The sequence below is a fragment of the Stegostoma tigrinum genome, chromosome 21 (assembly GCF_030684315.1).
Source record: "Stegostoma tigrinum isolate sSteTig4 chromosome 21, sSteTig4.hap1, whole genome shotgun sequence".
Taxonomy (NCBI): Eukaryota; Metazoa; Chordata; class Chondrichthyes; order Orectolobiformes; family Stegostomatidae; genus Stegostoma; species Stegostoma tigrinum.
This window is the reverse complement of record NC_081374.1, coordinates 18,432,617-18,447,105: the sequence shown is the minus strand read 5'-3', so window position 1 is coordinate 18,447,105 and position 14,489 is coordinate 18,432,617. Positions and strand designations below refer to the sequence as shown.

Below are 14,489 nucleotides of genomic sequence, written 5' to 3'. Positions count from 1 at the left end.
GTAGCGGTAGTACCACTAGGCCTTTGCCTCCCCTATAGTCTCGTAGTTAATGCTGATTAAAATTTACGAGAATTTATAGTCAACTGACATCATGGGATTGGTGTCAGCCATGTTGTCAGTCCAGCAGAGTGTCCATTTATTTTGATTAAATAGGAGAATACAGTTTTAAAGAAAGACATATTAGGGTTTCACTTCATACCTACTGAGTGTAACATAGCCCTGTAAATTGACCCACTCAAAACCTTATCCTATTCCTTCTTGAAAGCTATTATTTCAAACTGCTTCCCTTTCAGACAACACGTTCCAGACCACAATGATTTGTCTAAAACAAAGGTTCGATATGTTAATAGAACATAGAACATGGAACATGGAACATAGAACAGTACAGTACAGACCCTTTGGCCCACAATGTTGTGCCCACCTATTGTCCTACCAAGATCAATCTACCCTGCATACTCCTACATTTCACTATCCTCCATGTGCCTATCCAAGAGTCGCTTAAAAGTGTCTAAAGTATCTGACTACACGACCACTGCTGGCAGTGCATTCCACATGGCCACCACTCCCATCCTACCTCTGACATCTCCCCTATACCTTTCTCCAATCACCTTAAAATTATGCACCCTCATAGTAGTCATTTCCACCCTGGGAAAAAGTCTCTGGCTATCGACTCTATCTAAGCGTCTCATCATCTTGTACACCTCTGTGAAGTCACCTCTCATCTTTCTTTGCTCCAGTGAAAGAAGCCCTAGCTCCCTCAAACTTTCCTCATTAGACCTGCCCTCCAGTCCAGGCAGCATCCTGATAAATCTCCTCTGCACTCTCTCAAAACCGCACACATCCTTCCTATACTAAGGTGACCAGAACTGAACACAATATTCCCAAGGGTGGTGTAACCAGGGTTTTATTGAGCTGCAGCATAGCCTCATGGCTCTTAAACTCTGTTGTCTCTGGTTCTTTTTTAAATCAGCTATAATCTGTGTCCATTTCCACCTGGAAACAGTTTCTCTTTACGTCGAATTTCAGACATTTCTTAGATCACCATTTTGGCCTTCTCTTGGAACTAACTCAGATTCTCCAGCCACTTACGTCAACCTTATCCCTTCTATCATTCTACTAATTCTATTCTGCATCCTTTTAATTCTCAATCAGAGCCTTAGCATAATTTGACTTTGAACACTATTTCTCTGTTAGTGCTTTTCTTTTAAACGGAAATCTCAATTTGTCCTGACAATTTAAAAAATTCCAACATACACCTCCAAGCTTCTAGTTCTGCACCTGCTTTCAAATTTAAGCATATTGCCTCTCTTCATTTCTTATAGCAAATGTATCCCTTTTCACTTCTCTGAGTTAAATTTCATAAGCTGTTGTGAGGCAGCTTATTTCACTGATTAGTCTCTGCTTTCTTGAAATCTGTTACCATCTTCTTTTGTTGTTTACTACATTTCTGAGTTTTGTGTCATCTTGCAAACATTTTTGAGAGTATTCCCTTGCCAAGGTCACTATAATTTATTGAAGAGTAATGGTCCTAGTGCGAACCTCTGTGACTCCAACGCTAATGTTTACCTCTCTCCAATATGAAAATTCAGTCGTTAACCATTGTGCTCTGTTATCCGTCTCCTTGACCAGTTATCATATTCATTGCGGCCACAGTCCGTTTAATCCCATAGGCATTAATTTTGTTAACAAGCATCTTAATGGATGAATATGCACAGAGCAGCATACGCCCAAATTATTTTGCTGCCCTAAAAACAAATATTTATCCTTTTATGTTCAATGTATGTTCTCTAACTACACGAATGTCAATAAACAATTGAAATCGTTTCTGCAACCATAACTATAAAATCTCATTGTCTTTTGCTGTTTTAGAGATATTTGTTACAACATCTTATTCTGGAGTGATCACATTCAGTGTTACTCCTCAATTTTTCTGAGAACATTTCCATTAATTGCTTTTTACTGCATGAGTCACAAAAAGTCATTTTGCAGATACAACATGTAAACAAGAAGGCCAATAGGATGCTCTATTCTACTACGAGACAAAATGATCATAAATACAAGGATGATACATTTCAGTTATACAGCACATTGGTATGACTACATCAGAAATATTATACACAGTTTTGGTCTCCTTATTTAAGCAAGGTTATACACGAATTGGAGGCAGTTCAAAGGAGGTGTGCGAGATTGATGCCTGGAATGACTAGGTTTTTTTAAGAAGGTAGGTTGTGCTTGTTTCCCTGGAAGTTTATAAGAACGAGGGGTGACTTGGTTGAAGTGCATAAGATCCTAAACAGTTTTGATAGATGAACTTGGAAAAGATACTTACTCTTCTGGATTATTCCAGAATTAAGGGTTCGCTGTTTTAAAAATAGGAGTCATCCTTTCAGACAGTTGTTCAACTTTGAAATTCTCCGCCTGAAAACATGTTCAAGATGGTCTCATTAAATATTCTTTTTTAAAATGGAGATAGATAAATTCTTGTTAGACATGGGAATCAAGGGTTATTGTGGGTTGATGGGAATGTCAAATTCAAATACAAACATATCAGCTATTGAATTGTACAGAACGTTCAAGTGGCTGAATGGCCTACCTTTGCTCCTATTCTGTATTTCCGAGCAACTATCCTTCAAGTGCGTGGCTTGCCCGGCCATTTCAGAGGACAGTTAAGAGTCAATCCCTTTGCTGCAGATCTGGAATCACGTACAGGCCAGACCACGTAAGGATGGTAGATTTCCTCCCACAAAAGTGAACTCAACAGGTTTTTACAATGATTGATCATAGCTCCACAGTCACCTTTACAGAACTTAACTTTAAAATTCCAGTTTCTTTTTGTCTCCCGTCTATTAGACTCGGCCTATAGATTCCTACTGACGTGACTATTTCTCCTTGTACTGAAATTCATTTTAATGCTAAATAGATTTTTAAATGAGATTGTTTGAAGTAGAGGAGGAGAGATTCTCAAACAATCGTTGAATCCTCATTAATAATTCTATGAAAGCCAATTTAAGAGTATGATTGGTCAAAACCTCTGAATAAATGCTTTATTTATTTAATTACATTCAGGGCCATTGCAATTGCATGAAACAGTAACACCTATAGGGCTCCTATGGCACACTGGTAGTGTCCCTATTTTTGAGCCAGAAGGCCGAGGTACAAGTCTCCTTTAGCTTTCAAGGTGTTCAATGACATTGGCTTGATTTGAAAAAATTTAAGGCAGCAGCACCAAGACGTGGGTGCAGTGTGGAGAAGTATACAATAGGGACCTCAGTTTTTTCAATTTAATGCCAACTCTAGGTTTCATCATCACTATTTGAGAGAATAATATTTAACCAAAAGTTTGACAATAGGTGTCCACCGAAAAACAATGGATTCAGCAAAGTTTTAATCCCTAAAGTGCTTTGATGTCACTTAGTTGAATGGCCTGCATAAAACTCATAGTTAAACAATGCTCCTCTTCCTTGAAAAGGTGTTGGCTATTTTGCAGTCAGAGCATTTGTGTCAAACACTGGCATAGAATCCATATGATTTTTTATTTTACCCAATATCAGGATGATATTCCTGGTAGGTTTATTAGCAATCTCACTTTTTTATACATGGGATTCATATAGTTTAGTCAAAAATAGGTATAGACATCTTTCTGTAAAATAGGGGAAAAAAGATGTGAAGTAACATGTTGTGATTGCTTACAATTCTTTGGAAAAATAAATATACATTTCAAGATGAAATTTTAAAGTTCCAGTTTAAAATAGAATATGTATGCCAGGAAAAAATACGCAGTTTGATGTTGCAATGTAGTGTATCACAGCAAACATTTAGTGGTATTGCAGAAGAAAAGGACAACAGTGGTTCTTTTTAAAATATTTCAGAGTGTGTTTGAAATATTTTCTTTCCCACATAGTCTTTCCTTCCTCCTTTCAACATTTGATTCATCTGCAAGGTGTTGGTCGCGGGACATTGTAAGCTTGCTTTGAGTGTTCAGTCAAAGAATCAAATAAATATACCCCTCTGACTTACTCAATTTAGAGACCAGAAATGAATGCACTCAACAGAATATTCTGTAAGTAGTTCAATTTTTAATAATTGCAGTCCATATGGTAAAATCTGAATTGGAGGTGAATAATGAGCTGTAACAATAGCCTAGTGGACCTGACTTACAAATACAAGTTCCCTTTTAATAAAGGATGATATCACACATAATTGGCATCCTTTTCTAAAAAAAGTTTTTTAACCGGTTTCACAAGATGTCATACATTTTAAGATGTGAAACTAGACCAGCCCTTCAGGCTTAAATTAAAAATAAAACATACCAGTGTGTGGCAGGAACAGTTTGCAGTTTTAGGTGGTATGGTGCAGTGCCTCAGCTAACATTTGGTAGTGTTTGGGAGAAAGGACAACAGCTGTTTTTGTTTAGATTTCTGGGTGTGTTTAAAATATTTTTAATTTTTCTCACAAACTCTATCCCCTTCGCCATTCCAAAAACTGATAAACATCTGTCAGAGCTCAGGCACCATATCCTGTGCGATTGGGTTATCTCTGCCAGTGTGCTGTTGAGATACTGCATGTCGCGAGGCAGGCAGAGTTGAAGAGAGAACAAGAAAAAAGGAGCAGGGCACATTACAGGAACAAAGTTAAGCCTTTAAGCTCTTAGACGACAACGAATGCTCAGTACTATGCAAAGGTACTTGTCAGTAGGTATATCAGTAAACAAAACAAACTTGTGTGAAACAGTGAAGAGAGGGATCCAACTGACAAAACGGTGAGGAAACCGCATGTTCTAGTTGAGTTTGAGAGACAGTGACAGGAAGAAGGTTAGAAGCGTGGTGGTTTATTTAAAAAAGATATATTTCCTGTTTTAAATTGCAAAGAACCGTGAGTGCAGTGGAAGCAAATGACTCGTTTACTGCGACCCAATTTGATCCCCAGCTCAAACCAGGCACAGGTATCACTCTCTGACTAACTTTGCAGCTGAGATGAAGTGAAATTTGATCATTCGAAGAACTTGGCTGGAAAAAGAAATAATAGGAGTCAAAATGAAAAGCTGAAGCACCTGCAGGCTCCAGGGCTGTGAGCAGGGCCCAAGGACTAGCATTTTGTCTGGCTGTTCGCTGTGCTTTTGTGCCTCTTTCCATCTCTGGCTTAGTAAGTTCAAGTCTGTTTTATATATGGATGGCAAACAAAGTGAGACTGTGAGCAGTGAGTCCCTGGTTAACTTACTTGCTGAGTGAGTGAATACCTGGACATTGGAAGTGGCAAGTGTAAACAGAGAGCAACAATCTGTCAGTCTGACAGGAAAGACAGAGAAAGGTTGGCATCACAAATAGTTGATAAATGAATCTTGCTTCATTCATTTAGACGAACACAGTAATCTATACAAGTGGAGAAAGAAATAGTTCTAAAAACTTTTTTGCATTGTTCAGAATTAAATTATTTTTCGTGTATATTTGTCTGTTATAAAATGGTACACAATCAGAATATTTATCCTGAACATATATAGTCTGTTTTGGAGCTAATGTTTAACCTCAAATAGGCTGAAAATTCCTGGTCCAGTTTTACCATCTTTGGTGCATTTTGCAAACATCAGAGCGAAATTAAACTGCAAGGAGCTCAGTAAAAGAAATTGTGGAAGCTGAATAGTGTTTTTGGCGCCATTATCATTTGCCCAGGGTGCAAGCAAACTAATCGTTTTGGTCCTACAAGTGTTTTAAAGCTTTGGAAGAAGTGACTAGTGATATAACAGGCCTCAGAATGATGGGGGGTAGTCCAAAGCGAGGTCTCAGCCCGGGGGGATTTGGCTCATCCAAAAAGAGAAGGTTTTTTTCTGAAAGCTATGATGAAAAACTTGAGCGGAGACATGAAAACCATTTGAACCTCATCGGTCGAAATAACGCCACGACCTGCCGCAGTTCACCAAGGGAGAGGATTGTGGAGCAAAACTCGAGACAAGTGCAGTTTCTGAAACGAAGGAATTTAACAATTGATGAAGACGAGATTAAAAAAAAGCCTGCCAAATCAAGCCGCCACAGAGTGGAAAAGGCAACAACAGCTGCCACTTCTGCTGCACTTTCTGCTCCAGTCCCGGAAGGAGGTTTGAAGATTTCACAAGAGAATTTAGCTGCAGTCAGTCAGGTAAAACTATCTACATCAATAGATATTGCAACTGAAACATAACAATAACTGTCAACTGTTAAAAATTAAAGATGGATGGTATTGTACAAATTCAGTATAACTGTTCAGAGATTGATTGACTCTGAAACCAAAGTATACTTTACCTCGTTATTTTAAAATAATAACTAATTAGATCAACTGGACTAAATTATTTTCCCCAATGTCCTTTTGGCCCTTTCTCACCAACCAATGATTTATTTTGTGCTGTCAGGTAGGATGGGGCTTGGGTTCAATCCCACCTTTGGGCAACTTTTTGGAATTTGCACGTTCTCCAAATGTCTGGGTGTTCTGGTTTCTTCCAACAGTACAAGGATGTGCGGGTTAGGTGGATTGGCCATGCTGAATTGCCCGTAGTGTTCAGGGATGTCTATGTTTGGTGGATTATCCATGGGAAATGCAGGGTTGTGGAGATATTGTAGGGGTGCAGGTTTGGGAGGGTCAGCATGAACTTTGTGGTCCAAATGAAACTGCTTCTGCATTGTGGTGATTCTCTGGATTTCACTGTTTGCCTTTTAAAGTTGTGGTGTTGGCTGTGTTACAGCTTTCAAAATCTGATCACAAATATCTTCTAAAATATAATTTTTTTTACGTATGAAACATTGGGCCTCAAAAACAACCACAAATAAATGAATGAGGAATAAATGAATAAATGAGGATCACAACAATAACTGTTGCATTTTGTAAAATCTACATTGATGCTGGTCTGACTGACAGACACAAAATAAGAATTAAACTCTGGCAGTCATTGTCACAAGAATGGCCAAATATAGGAAAGATGAGATACTTCACACCAGTTTGACAATCTCTCTCGTCCAACCTTGTGGCACGTCAGTTTTCAAACCAGCAATCTCTAAGCAAGTGTAGCATTTCCTGCGGTTGCAGGGGAAGGTGCCGGGTGTGGTGGGGTTGGAGGGCAGTGTGGAGCGAACAAGGGAGTCACGGAGAGAGTGGTCTCCCCGGAAAGCTGACAGGGGTGGGGATGGAAAAATGTTTTGGGTGGTGGGGTCGGATTGTAGATGGCGGAAGTGTCGGAGGATGATGCATTGTATCCGGAGGTTGGTAGGGTGGTGTTACACTTGCCCCCACACTTCCACCCTCACCCCTATCCCAGGCCCCAAGATGACATTCCACATTAAGCAGAAGTTCACCTGCACATCTGCCAATGCGGTATACTGCATCCACTGTACCCGGTGTGGCTTTCTCTACATTGGGGAAACCAAGCAGAGGCTTGGAGACCGCTTTGCAGAACACCTCCACTCAGTTCGCAACAAACAACTGCACCTCCCTGTCGCAAACCATTTCCACTCCCTCTCCCATTCTCTAGATGACATGTCCGTCATGGGCCTCCTGCACTGCCACAATGATGCCACCCGAAGGTTGCAGGAACAGCAACTCATATTCCGCCTGGGAACCCTGCAGCCTAATGGTATCAATGTGGACTTCACCAGTTTCAAAATCTCCCCTTCCCCTACTGCATCCCTAAACTAGCCCAGTTCGTCCCCTCCCCCCACTGCACCACACAACCAGCCCAGCTCTTCCCCTCCACCCACTGCATCCCAAGACCAGTCCAACCTGTCTCCGCCTCCCTAACCGGTTCTTCCTCTCACCCATCCCTTCCTCCCACCCCAAGCCGCACCCCCATCTACCTACTAACCTCATCCCACCTCCTTGACCTGTCCGTCTTCCCTGGACTGACCTATCCCCTCCCTACCTCCCCACCTATACTCTCTCTACCTATCTTCTTTTCTCTCCTTCTTCGGTCCGCCTCCCCCTGTCTCCCTATTTATTCCAGTTCCCTCTCCCCATCCCCCTCTTTGATGAAGGGTCTAGGCCCGAAACGTCAGCTTTTGTGCTCCTGTGATGCTGCTTGGCCTGCTGTGTTCATCCAGCCTCACATTTTATTATCTTGGAATTCTCCAGCATCTGCAGTTCCCATTATCTCTGCAAAGGATATTTGATTACTTTGGGTAATTATCCAATTTCCAAGCAAAGAATAGGCTATTATGAATTTTAATCTTCCTTTTCTTTATGGACATTTGTTTTTTAACCAACCTGTTCAGATTCAATATGACACATCTTCTGGATCTGAGGCTGGGACACTTCCATTGTGCCGCATGATGCCTTAGTTTATAATGATTTGGTAACTTAAAGGCCTAAAGGTTGGGCAAACTTTAATTGGTGTAATTATTCTGTTTGGAAATCTCATTCAACAGATCTGCTTTGTGATACAGCTTTAAATACGGCATGAAATTTATGATCCATATTTAATTAACAATGATACCATAGCACATAATTGCTCGACTGTTTCACTGTAGGAATAATCACAATGTAGATTATTTTCAGTCCATTAATCTTCAGGTTTGCCAGAAGTAGATCAAAAGAACCTCATGACCTCCTTTCTCATTGCAGTAGCTAACTTGGCATTTGTAGGTTTTGTTTTGCTCATCTTCTGACATTATGCCCTGACCAATGGTGAACAGCAAAAGACAAAGGGGGTTGTACCATTGCATTGCCAAACTTCTAACCTACGCTCGCTGTTATTGAGGTTTATACTGAGAGTGTACCTTGCAATATTACCCCAATACTGTTTTTTCAAAAAAAGTAATTGCCTAGAGAGTTTTATTGAATGCTCATAAGTGAACAGGCAATTATTTATGCAACAGAGTCTTTTCTCAAAAAATCATGTTTATATCAGCTACTGTAAACACCTCCTCCACTCCACTGAAAATGCTATCTGATGATGGTCACCTACTCTTGAGCAGCTCATCAAGTCTTCAGACATGAGCCAAAGGCTTTAATAGTAAATTCACATTATTTACACAATCTTTAAATGGCCTCAAGTGTTTCAGGCAGATATTGTCTGCACAAGCATGTAGATTGCTCCAGAAATACAAAAGTGCAATGAAGCAGACACTCAGCATAACAGATGTCTGCTTGGTGTACCCAAGCAAGTTAGTGCGTTTGGGCCATGAAGCAAAGGAACATCTAGAAAGATATGAAAAGAGCCCCTAAAAAAAATCTTGAATTATCGTCCTTGCAGATTAGACCAAGGTGGTGAACCATTTAGAGGTTGAGAACAGTTGAATGCCAATGTTGACAACAATATCATTAAATTTGACACACAGCAGCATTAACAGGAACAAAATGCGATAAAATGAAAGGAAATGAATGATGTGGGAACTGGCGGGAAAGTTTCTACAATTTTGTGAGATTGACATGATTGAGGTTTTCAATGTTGAGAGTAAAATGTGTTGGGTCTAGTTAGTCATAGAGTCATAAAGATGTACAGCACAGAAATAGACCCTTTTGTCCAATTATCCATGCTGACCAGATATCCTAAATTAAACCAGCCCCATTTGTCAGAATTCCAGTGATATCCCTGTAAACCTTTCCTATTCATCAACCCACCCAGATGCCTTTAAATGTTGTCATTGTATCAGCATCTACCACTTCCTCTGGTAGCTCATTCCATACACACATCAAGCTCTGCATGAATAAATTGCCCTTTAAGCCTCTTTGTTCAGCCACACTCCCGAGGACCTTATAATTAAGTGTAAGTCCTGCCCTGATTTGCCTTTCCAAAATGCAGCACCTTACACTTATCTAAATTACACTCCATTTGCCACTCCTTAGCCCACCTGCCCATCTAATCAAGGTCCTATTGTACTCTGAGATAACCTTTTTCACTGTCCACTACACCTCCAATCTTGGTGTCATCTGCAAATGGACTAGCCATACCTCCTGTGCTCATATCCAAATCATTTATATAAATTAAGAAAAGCAGTGGACCCAGCAGTGATCCTAATGGTACACCACTGGTCACAGGCCTCCAGTCCAGTCTGAAAAGTAACCCTCCACCACTACCCTTGGCCTTGTGCCTTCAAGCCAGTTCTGTATCCAAATGTCTAGTTCTTTCTTTTCTATTCATTTTTGTGGGACATGGGCATCATTTGTTGGCCAGCATTTCTTGTCCATCCCTAGTTGCCCTTGAGAAGGTGGCAGAGCGTTACCTTCTTGAACCACTGCAGTTCATCTGCTGTAGGTTGACCCACAATGCCGTTAGGGAGGCAATTCTCCCTGCATTCCAAATGATCGAACCTTGCTAACCAGTCTACCATGAGGACCCTTGTTGAAAGCCTTACTTCGTCCATATAGATTATGTTCACTGTTCTGCCCTCATCAATCCTCTTCGTTACTTCTTCAAAAAACTCTATCAAGTTAGTGAGACATGACTTCCCACGCACTAAGATGTGTTGAACTTCCCTAATCAGTCCTTGTCTGTTCAAATACACGTAAATCCTGTCCATCAGGATTCCCTTAAACTACCTGCCCACCATCAATGTCAAGCTCACTAGTCTGCAGTTCCCTGGCTTTTCCTCACTACCTTTCTTTTATAATGACACCACATTAGCCAACCTCCAGTCTTTTGGCACCTCTCCTGTGGTCATCGGTGATACGACTGTCTCAGCAAGGCGCCCTGCAATCACTTCCCTAACTTTCCACAGAGTTCTAGGGTATACCAGATCAGATTCTGGGAATTTATCCACTTTTATGCATTTGGTGCATGATTGGCAAGTGAGGCTTATTTGTGTGCAATAACATTAATTATTAATGTACCTCACCTCATTTATATGTAGTTTCCGATTCTCCCACACACCAGATTGAAACTAGATGGTGACAATTCCTGACCTGAAAGTCAGTAGTTACATGGTGACTTCAGCTTTCCACTTGCTCTTCTAGCCCTCCATCTTGGATAGCAGTCACAAACATATCAGGGTATGCTCCATGGCCAGTAACTCCATGTACCACAAGCATGGATATCGGCATCTAACATGCGGCATCCTGACTAGAACCTCCTCTGATCCACTCATTATATTTCTCTGCACCTCAATGCTATACTTTAGAGTGAACTAGTAGCTATCATTGGGCACTTTGGGTGTAGGGCAGACTTACCTTCAGAACAGAATGTTCTTTTTTTGCTTAGGAAATGGTCCTAATGGCAGTCAAGGATCTGGATGTTTGGGGCAGCACAGTGGCTCAGTGGTTAGCACTGCTGCCTCACAGCATCAGGGACAAGGGTTGCCCACCTTGGGCAACTATCTGTGGAGTTTACACATTCACTTCGTGTCTACATGGGTCTGCTCTGGGCGTGCTGGTTTGTCCCACAGTCCAAAGATGTGCAGATTGGATGGATTGGCCAAGGTAAATTGCCCACTGTGTTGAGGATGGGATGCAGGTCAGTGTGGATTTGATGGGCTGAATGGCCTGCTTTCACACTGTAGGGATTCTATTAAGTTTTACATGTCTCTCCAAGTATGTTCCCAATGACCCAGATAGTGGTTTGATCACCAAATCAGTTCTCTTAAAGGAAGGACATGGACACAAATATCACCAAGAGAAAGCTATCAGTTTCATGCTTTCATCTAAACCTCCTTTTCACTACTGTGGCATTTTAAGCTGATTTGCTGCTTTCAACCCATTGCTCTAATTTTTTTTTGTCTTCTTCCACCCGTCTCCACCCTTAATTACTTCATTTCATCCAATTTTGCAACTTAACTATTACCACTGTATCTAATTTCAGAGATCTGTAGAGATTTCTAGTCCATGGAACAAGGTCTTATTACATTTTAAAACAGAAGTCAAACATTTATGTTTGATTCAGGCACAACATACTTAGTTTGTTCTTTTTCTAAGATGACCCACTTTTCTTAAATTACTTGATAATTCATTCTAGATATTTGACTTATCTCTATGTAAACTTGTTCACCTTCAATGTTCTGTTTACTCCCTTAAAGTCACTAACTATTTTTATGTATTGAACCATTGAGACCGTGTGCATGCATTTTATCATTTCCCAGAATCCCTTTAAATTTTTAGGTAATCATCCCATTTAAATGTGTTAGAATACTGGAGAATATAGACTTTATAGTTTTTGTCATGATGTGCTTAAGTGTACCCAAGCTCGTGGTTTTGAGATTCCTGACACTCACTACAATTGATATTTCCACAGTACTTCTCCAACACTGAAATGTGTTTTTGATGAATGGCTTGATGGATTGAGGGTGTCTCATCCGTTACAGTGTTGCAATGTAGAAATTCTGCAAATGGGTTCAGCCTTCAGTGTCTTCAATATCTAAAACAGAACAAATAAGCTCCATGCATTCCATGACAAGCAGAATGGGCTAATTAGTGTTAATCTACTATGGATTCAAAAAGACAGTTGGGGGTAATTTCCTGCAAGTAATTATATCATCTGTCTCTCCTCCTTAAAGGAAGGAAAAGTCTTTCCTAAACTCTGTGCACAAAGGCAATTGCAATTTCAACATTCTAATTTCCTTATAACTTGGATGTTAATAATGAGCCAATCTTATGATTCGGAATTAAAGATTCACTCATGATAAATCACTATGTGGAAATTTACTCTGCTCAGAAAATGAAACTCCAAACATGGTCATTTCTGAGACTAAAGTCTCTCCGAGATTCTTTTTGGCTTTATTTTTTCCCAGTTGATTTTAATCACCTCTGATTAATTTGAAGAAATGATTTTTTTCCATGCTTTAAGATACAAATTTTATATCAGTAACTCATCACAGATTTTTGCGTTACACAACCACTGATGATTTGTTTAAAGGACATTACATTAACCGTACATGTTTCACACAGATACATACACACAACACACTTTCAAATCACCAGATATTCCCAAAATGCAACTAAAACTTCAAAGTATCCCCAGAATTCGAGCTCCAGGGAACAAAAGACTGAAATTGTCCAAGATAACATTTAGCAACAAACAAACAAAGGTGCATTCAAACCATCCACAATAAGGTAAAACTTCTATAAGGTTCAGTGCACTTGCACAGTGCAGAAATCTGGTCTCTAGTTATCTCTTTTTCTCTGGTTATAATAGTCCTGCATCCTTACAGGGTTCCTAAGTTTGCTAACAGGCTAGCTACAGACTCAAATCGGAGTCTGCTGCATTCCATCCTGGAATACAGAAGGCCGGAGATGCCTTTACCTTCTCTTACACATTTTCCTGAATCCCTTCCTCGTTGCCAAAAATGCCTTTGAACATATTGTGTCTTCATAAGGTTCTTTTCAGATTTGAGTAAATATAATTAAGAGAGGGCTAAACCACAGCAATTTGCTTAAATATGAATGTTTATTAAATAATAATAAATGAATATAGTGGTAATAATAAATAGAAGAGAAAAGGAAAAAGAAGCAAGTCTCATGTCCTTCTAGAAAAAGTAACAAGTCTCATGCCCTCCTGCCTGTCAGAGCCCCTTGATCAGTGGCTGATCTGGAGGCTTAGGTTCATTCTTGGCACCATTCACAATTCCGAGCTGAGACAAAGTCCTGCACTTTGGAATAAAACTCTGTGTCTTCCTTTTGTATAGCCTGACAAAAGAGTCAGCACAAAGAAAGCAGATACAGAAAGACAAAACTGCCAGCTGGTACAGAAAAAACAGGATGGGAAAACAAGCTGCAGGTGTCATCTTTGGATCATAAAAGAATGTTCATGGGACTCATTGAAGGTCATGCAGCTCATCAAATATCATCAAGAGTTTTAGTCATTCAGCCCATCCTATATAATCAATCTTCTCACGCAGCTGTTGAATATCATCATTAACTTTTAGTCCTTCAGTCCATCTTATAAAATAACTTTTTGCAAAGCTTAGTGTCGCTTCTGTGTTCAGCCTGTAGAATCCTCTACTGCAAAAGATCTCTAATGCAAAAGGACAGTGGTTACCAGATTCCTTAATTTTTGCCAATGCCACGCCATAGCGGAATAATAATCAAAATGTTGGCATAGCAAATTCTAAGGCATCTGATATGAGAGAAATACAAATTCCTGGAGCTTGACGAAAAGATTTTCTTCATGAATCAATGCAAATCTTTACTACAAGCTGCCCCATGCATTCAGCATCTGTGTGTGTTTTTTTAAAAATTCATTTGTAGGATGTGGGTGCCTCTGAGGAAGGGTCACCGGACCTGAAACTGTTTTCTCCCTCACAGATGCTGCCAGACCTGATGAGCTTTTCCAGCAACTTTGTTTTTGTTCCAGTTTTTTTATTGCCTGTTCCTAGTTGCCATTGAGAAGGTGGTAGTGAACTGCCTTCTTGAACCTTTCCAGTCCACCTGTTGTGAGTTGATCTATAATGCTGTTAGGGTTATGTTCAGGGGGACTATGCAGCTGGAGATGCCTTCTGCACAATTATAGTAAAGAAGGAGGAAAACAGCCAATGGTCTCTGAGGGTGAGGCAACATTGGTAGAAGGAAGCAGCCTGCTCACAACTGCCTCTAATGGTCCTGGATCT

General features: G+C 40.2%; 1 protein-coding gene and 1 long non-coding RNA gene across 12 annotated transcripts in view; one reads left to right on the top strand and one right to left on the bottom strand.

Annotated features, from left to right (window-relative positions):
* LOC125462911 (uncharacterized) overlaps positions 1 to 4,376 on the bottom strand; it is a 32,112-nt gene extending 27,736 nt beyond the window's left edge. For all 3 annotated transcript variants that reach the window (XR_007249727.2, XR_007249728.2, XR_009447002.1), the window contains exons 1-2: positions 4,311 to 4,376; positions 2,330 to 2,418 (exon numbers count right to left, since the gene is read on the bottom strand). This is a non-coding gene — a long non-coding RNA (uncharacterized LOC125462911). The remainder of the gene's footprint in view (positions 1 to 2,329; positions 2,419 to 4,310) is intronic.
* A 181-nt stretch (positions 4,377 to 4,557) lies between these two features.
* The window catches only part of LOC125462866 (TRAF3-interacting JNK-activating modulator), a 46,970-nt gene continuing 37,038 nt past the window's right edge, over positions 4,558 to 14,489 (top strand). For 8 of the 9 annotated variants that reach the window (XR_009447001.1, XR_009447000.1, XM_048553315.2 and 5 more), the window contains exon 1: positions 4,558 to 6,129. Coding sequence is in view for 7 of the 9 variants with exons in the window: in XM_048553315.2 (XP_048409272.1) it covers positions 5,749 to 6,129 (381 nt within the window). In the remaining 2 variants the exon portion in view is untranslated. The remainder of the gene's footprint in view (positions 6,130 to 14,489) is intronic. The other variant, XM_048553316.2, reaches the window with a different exon arrangement.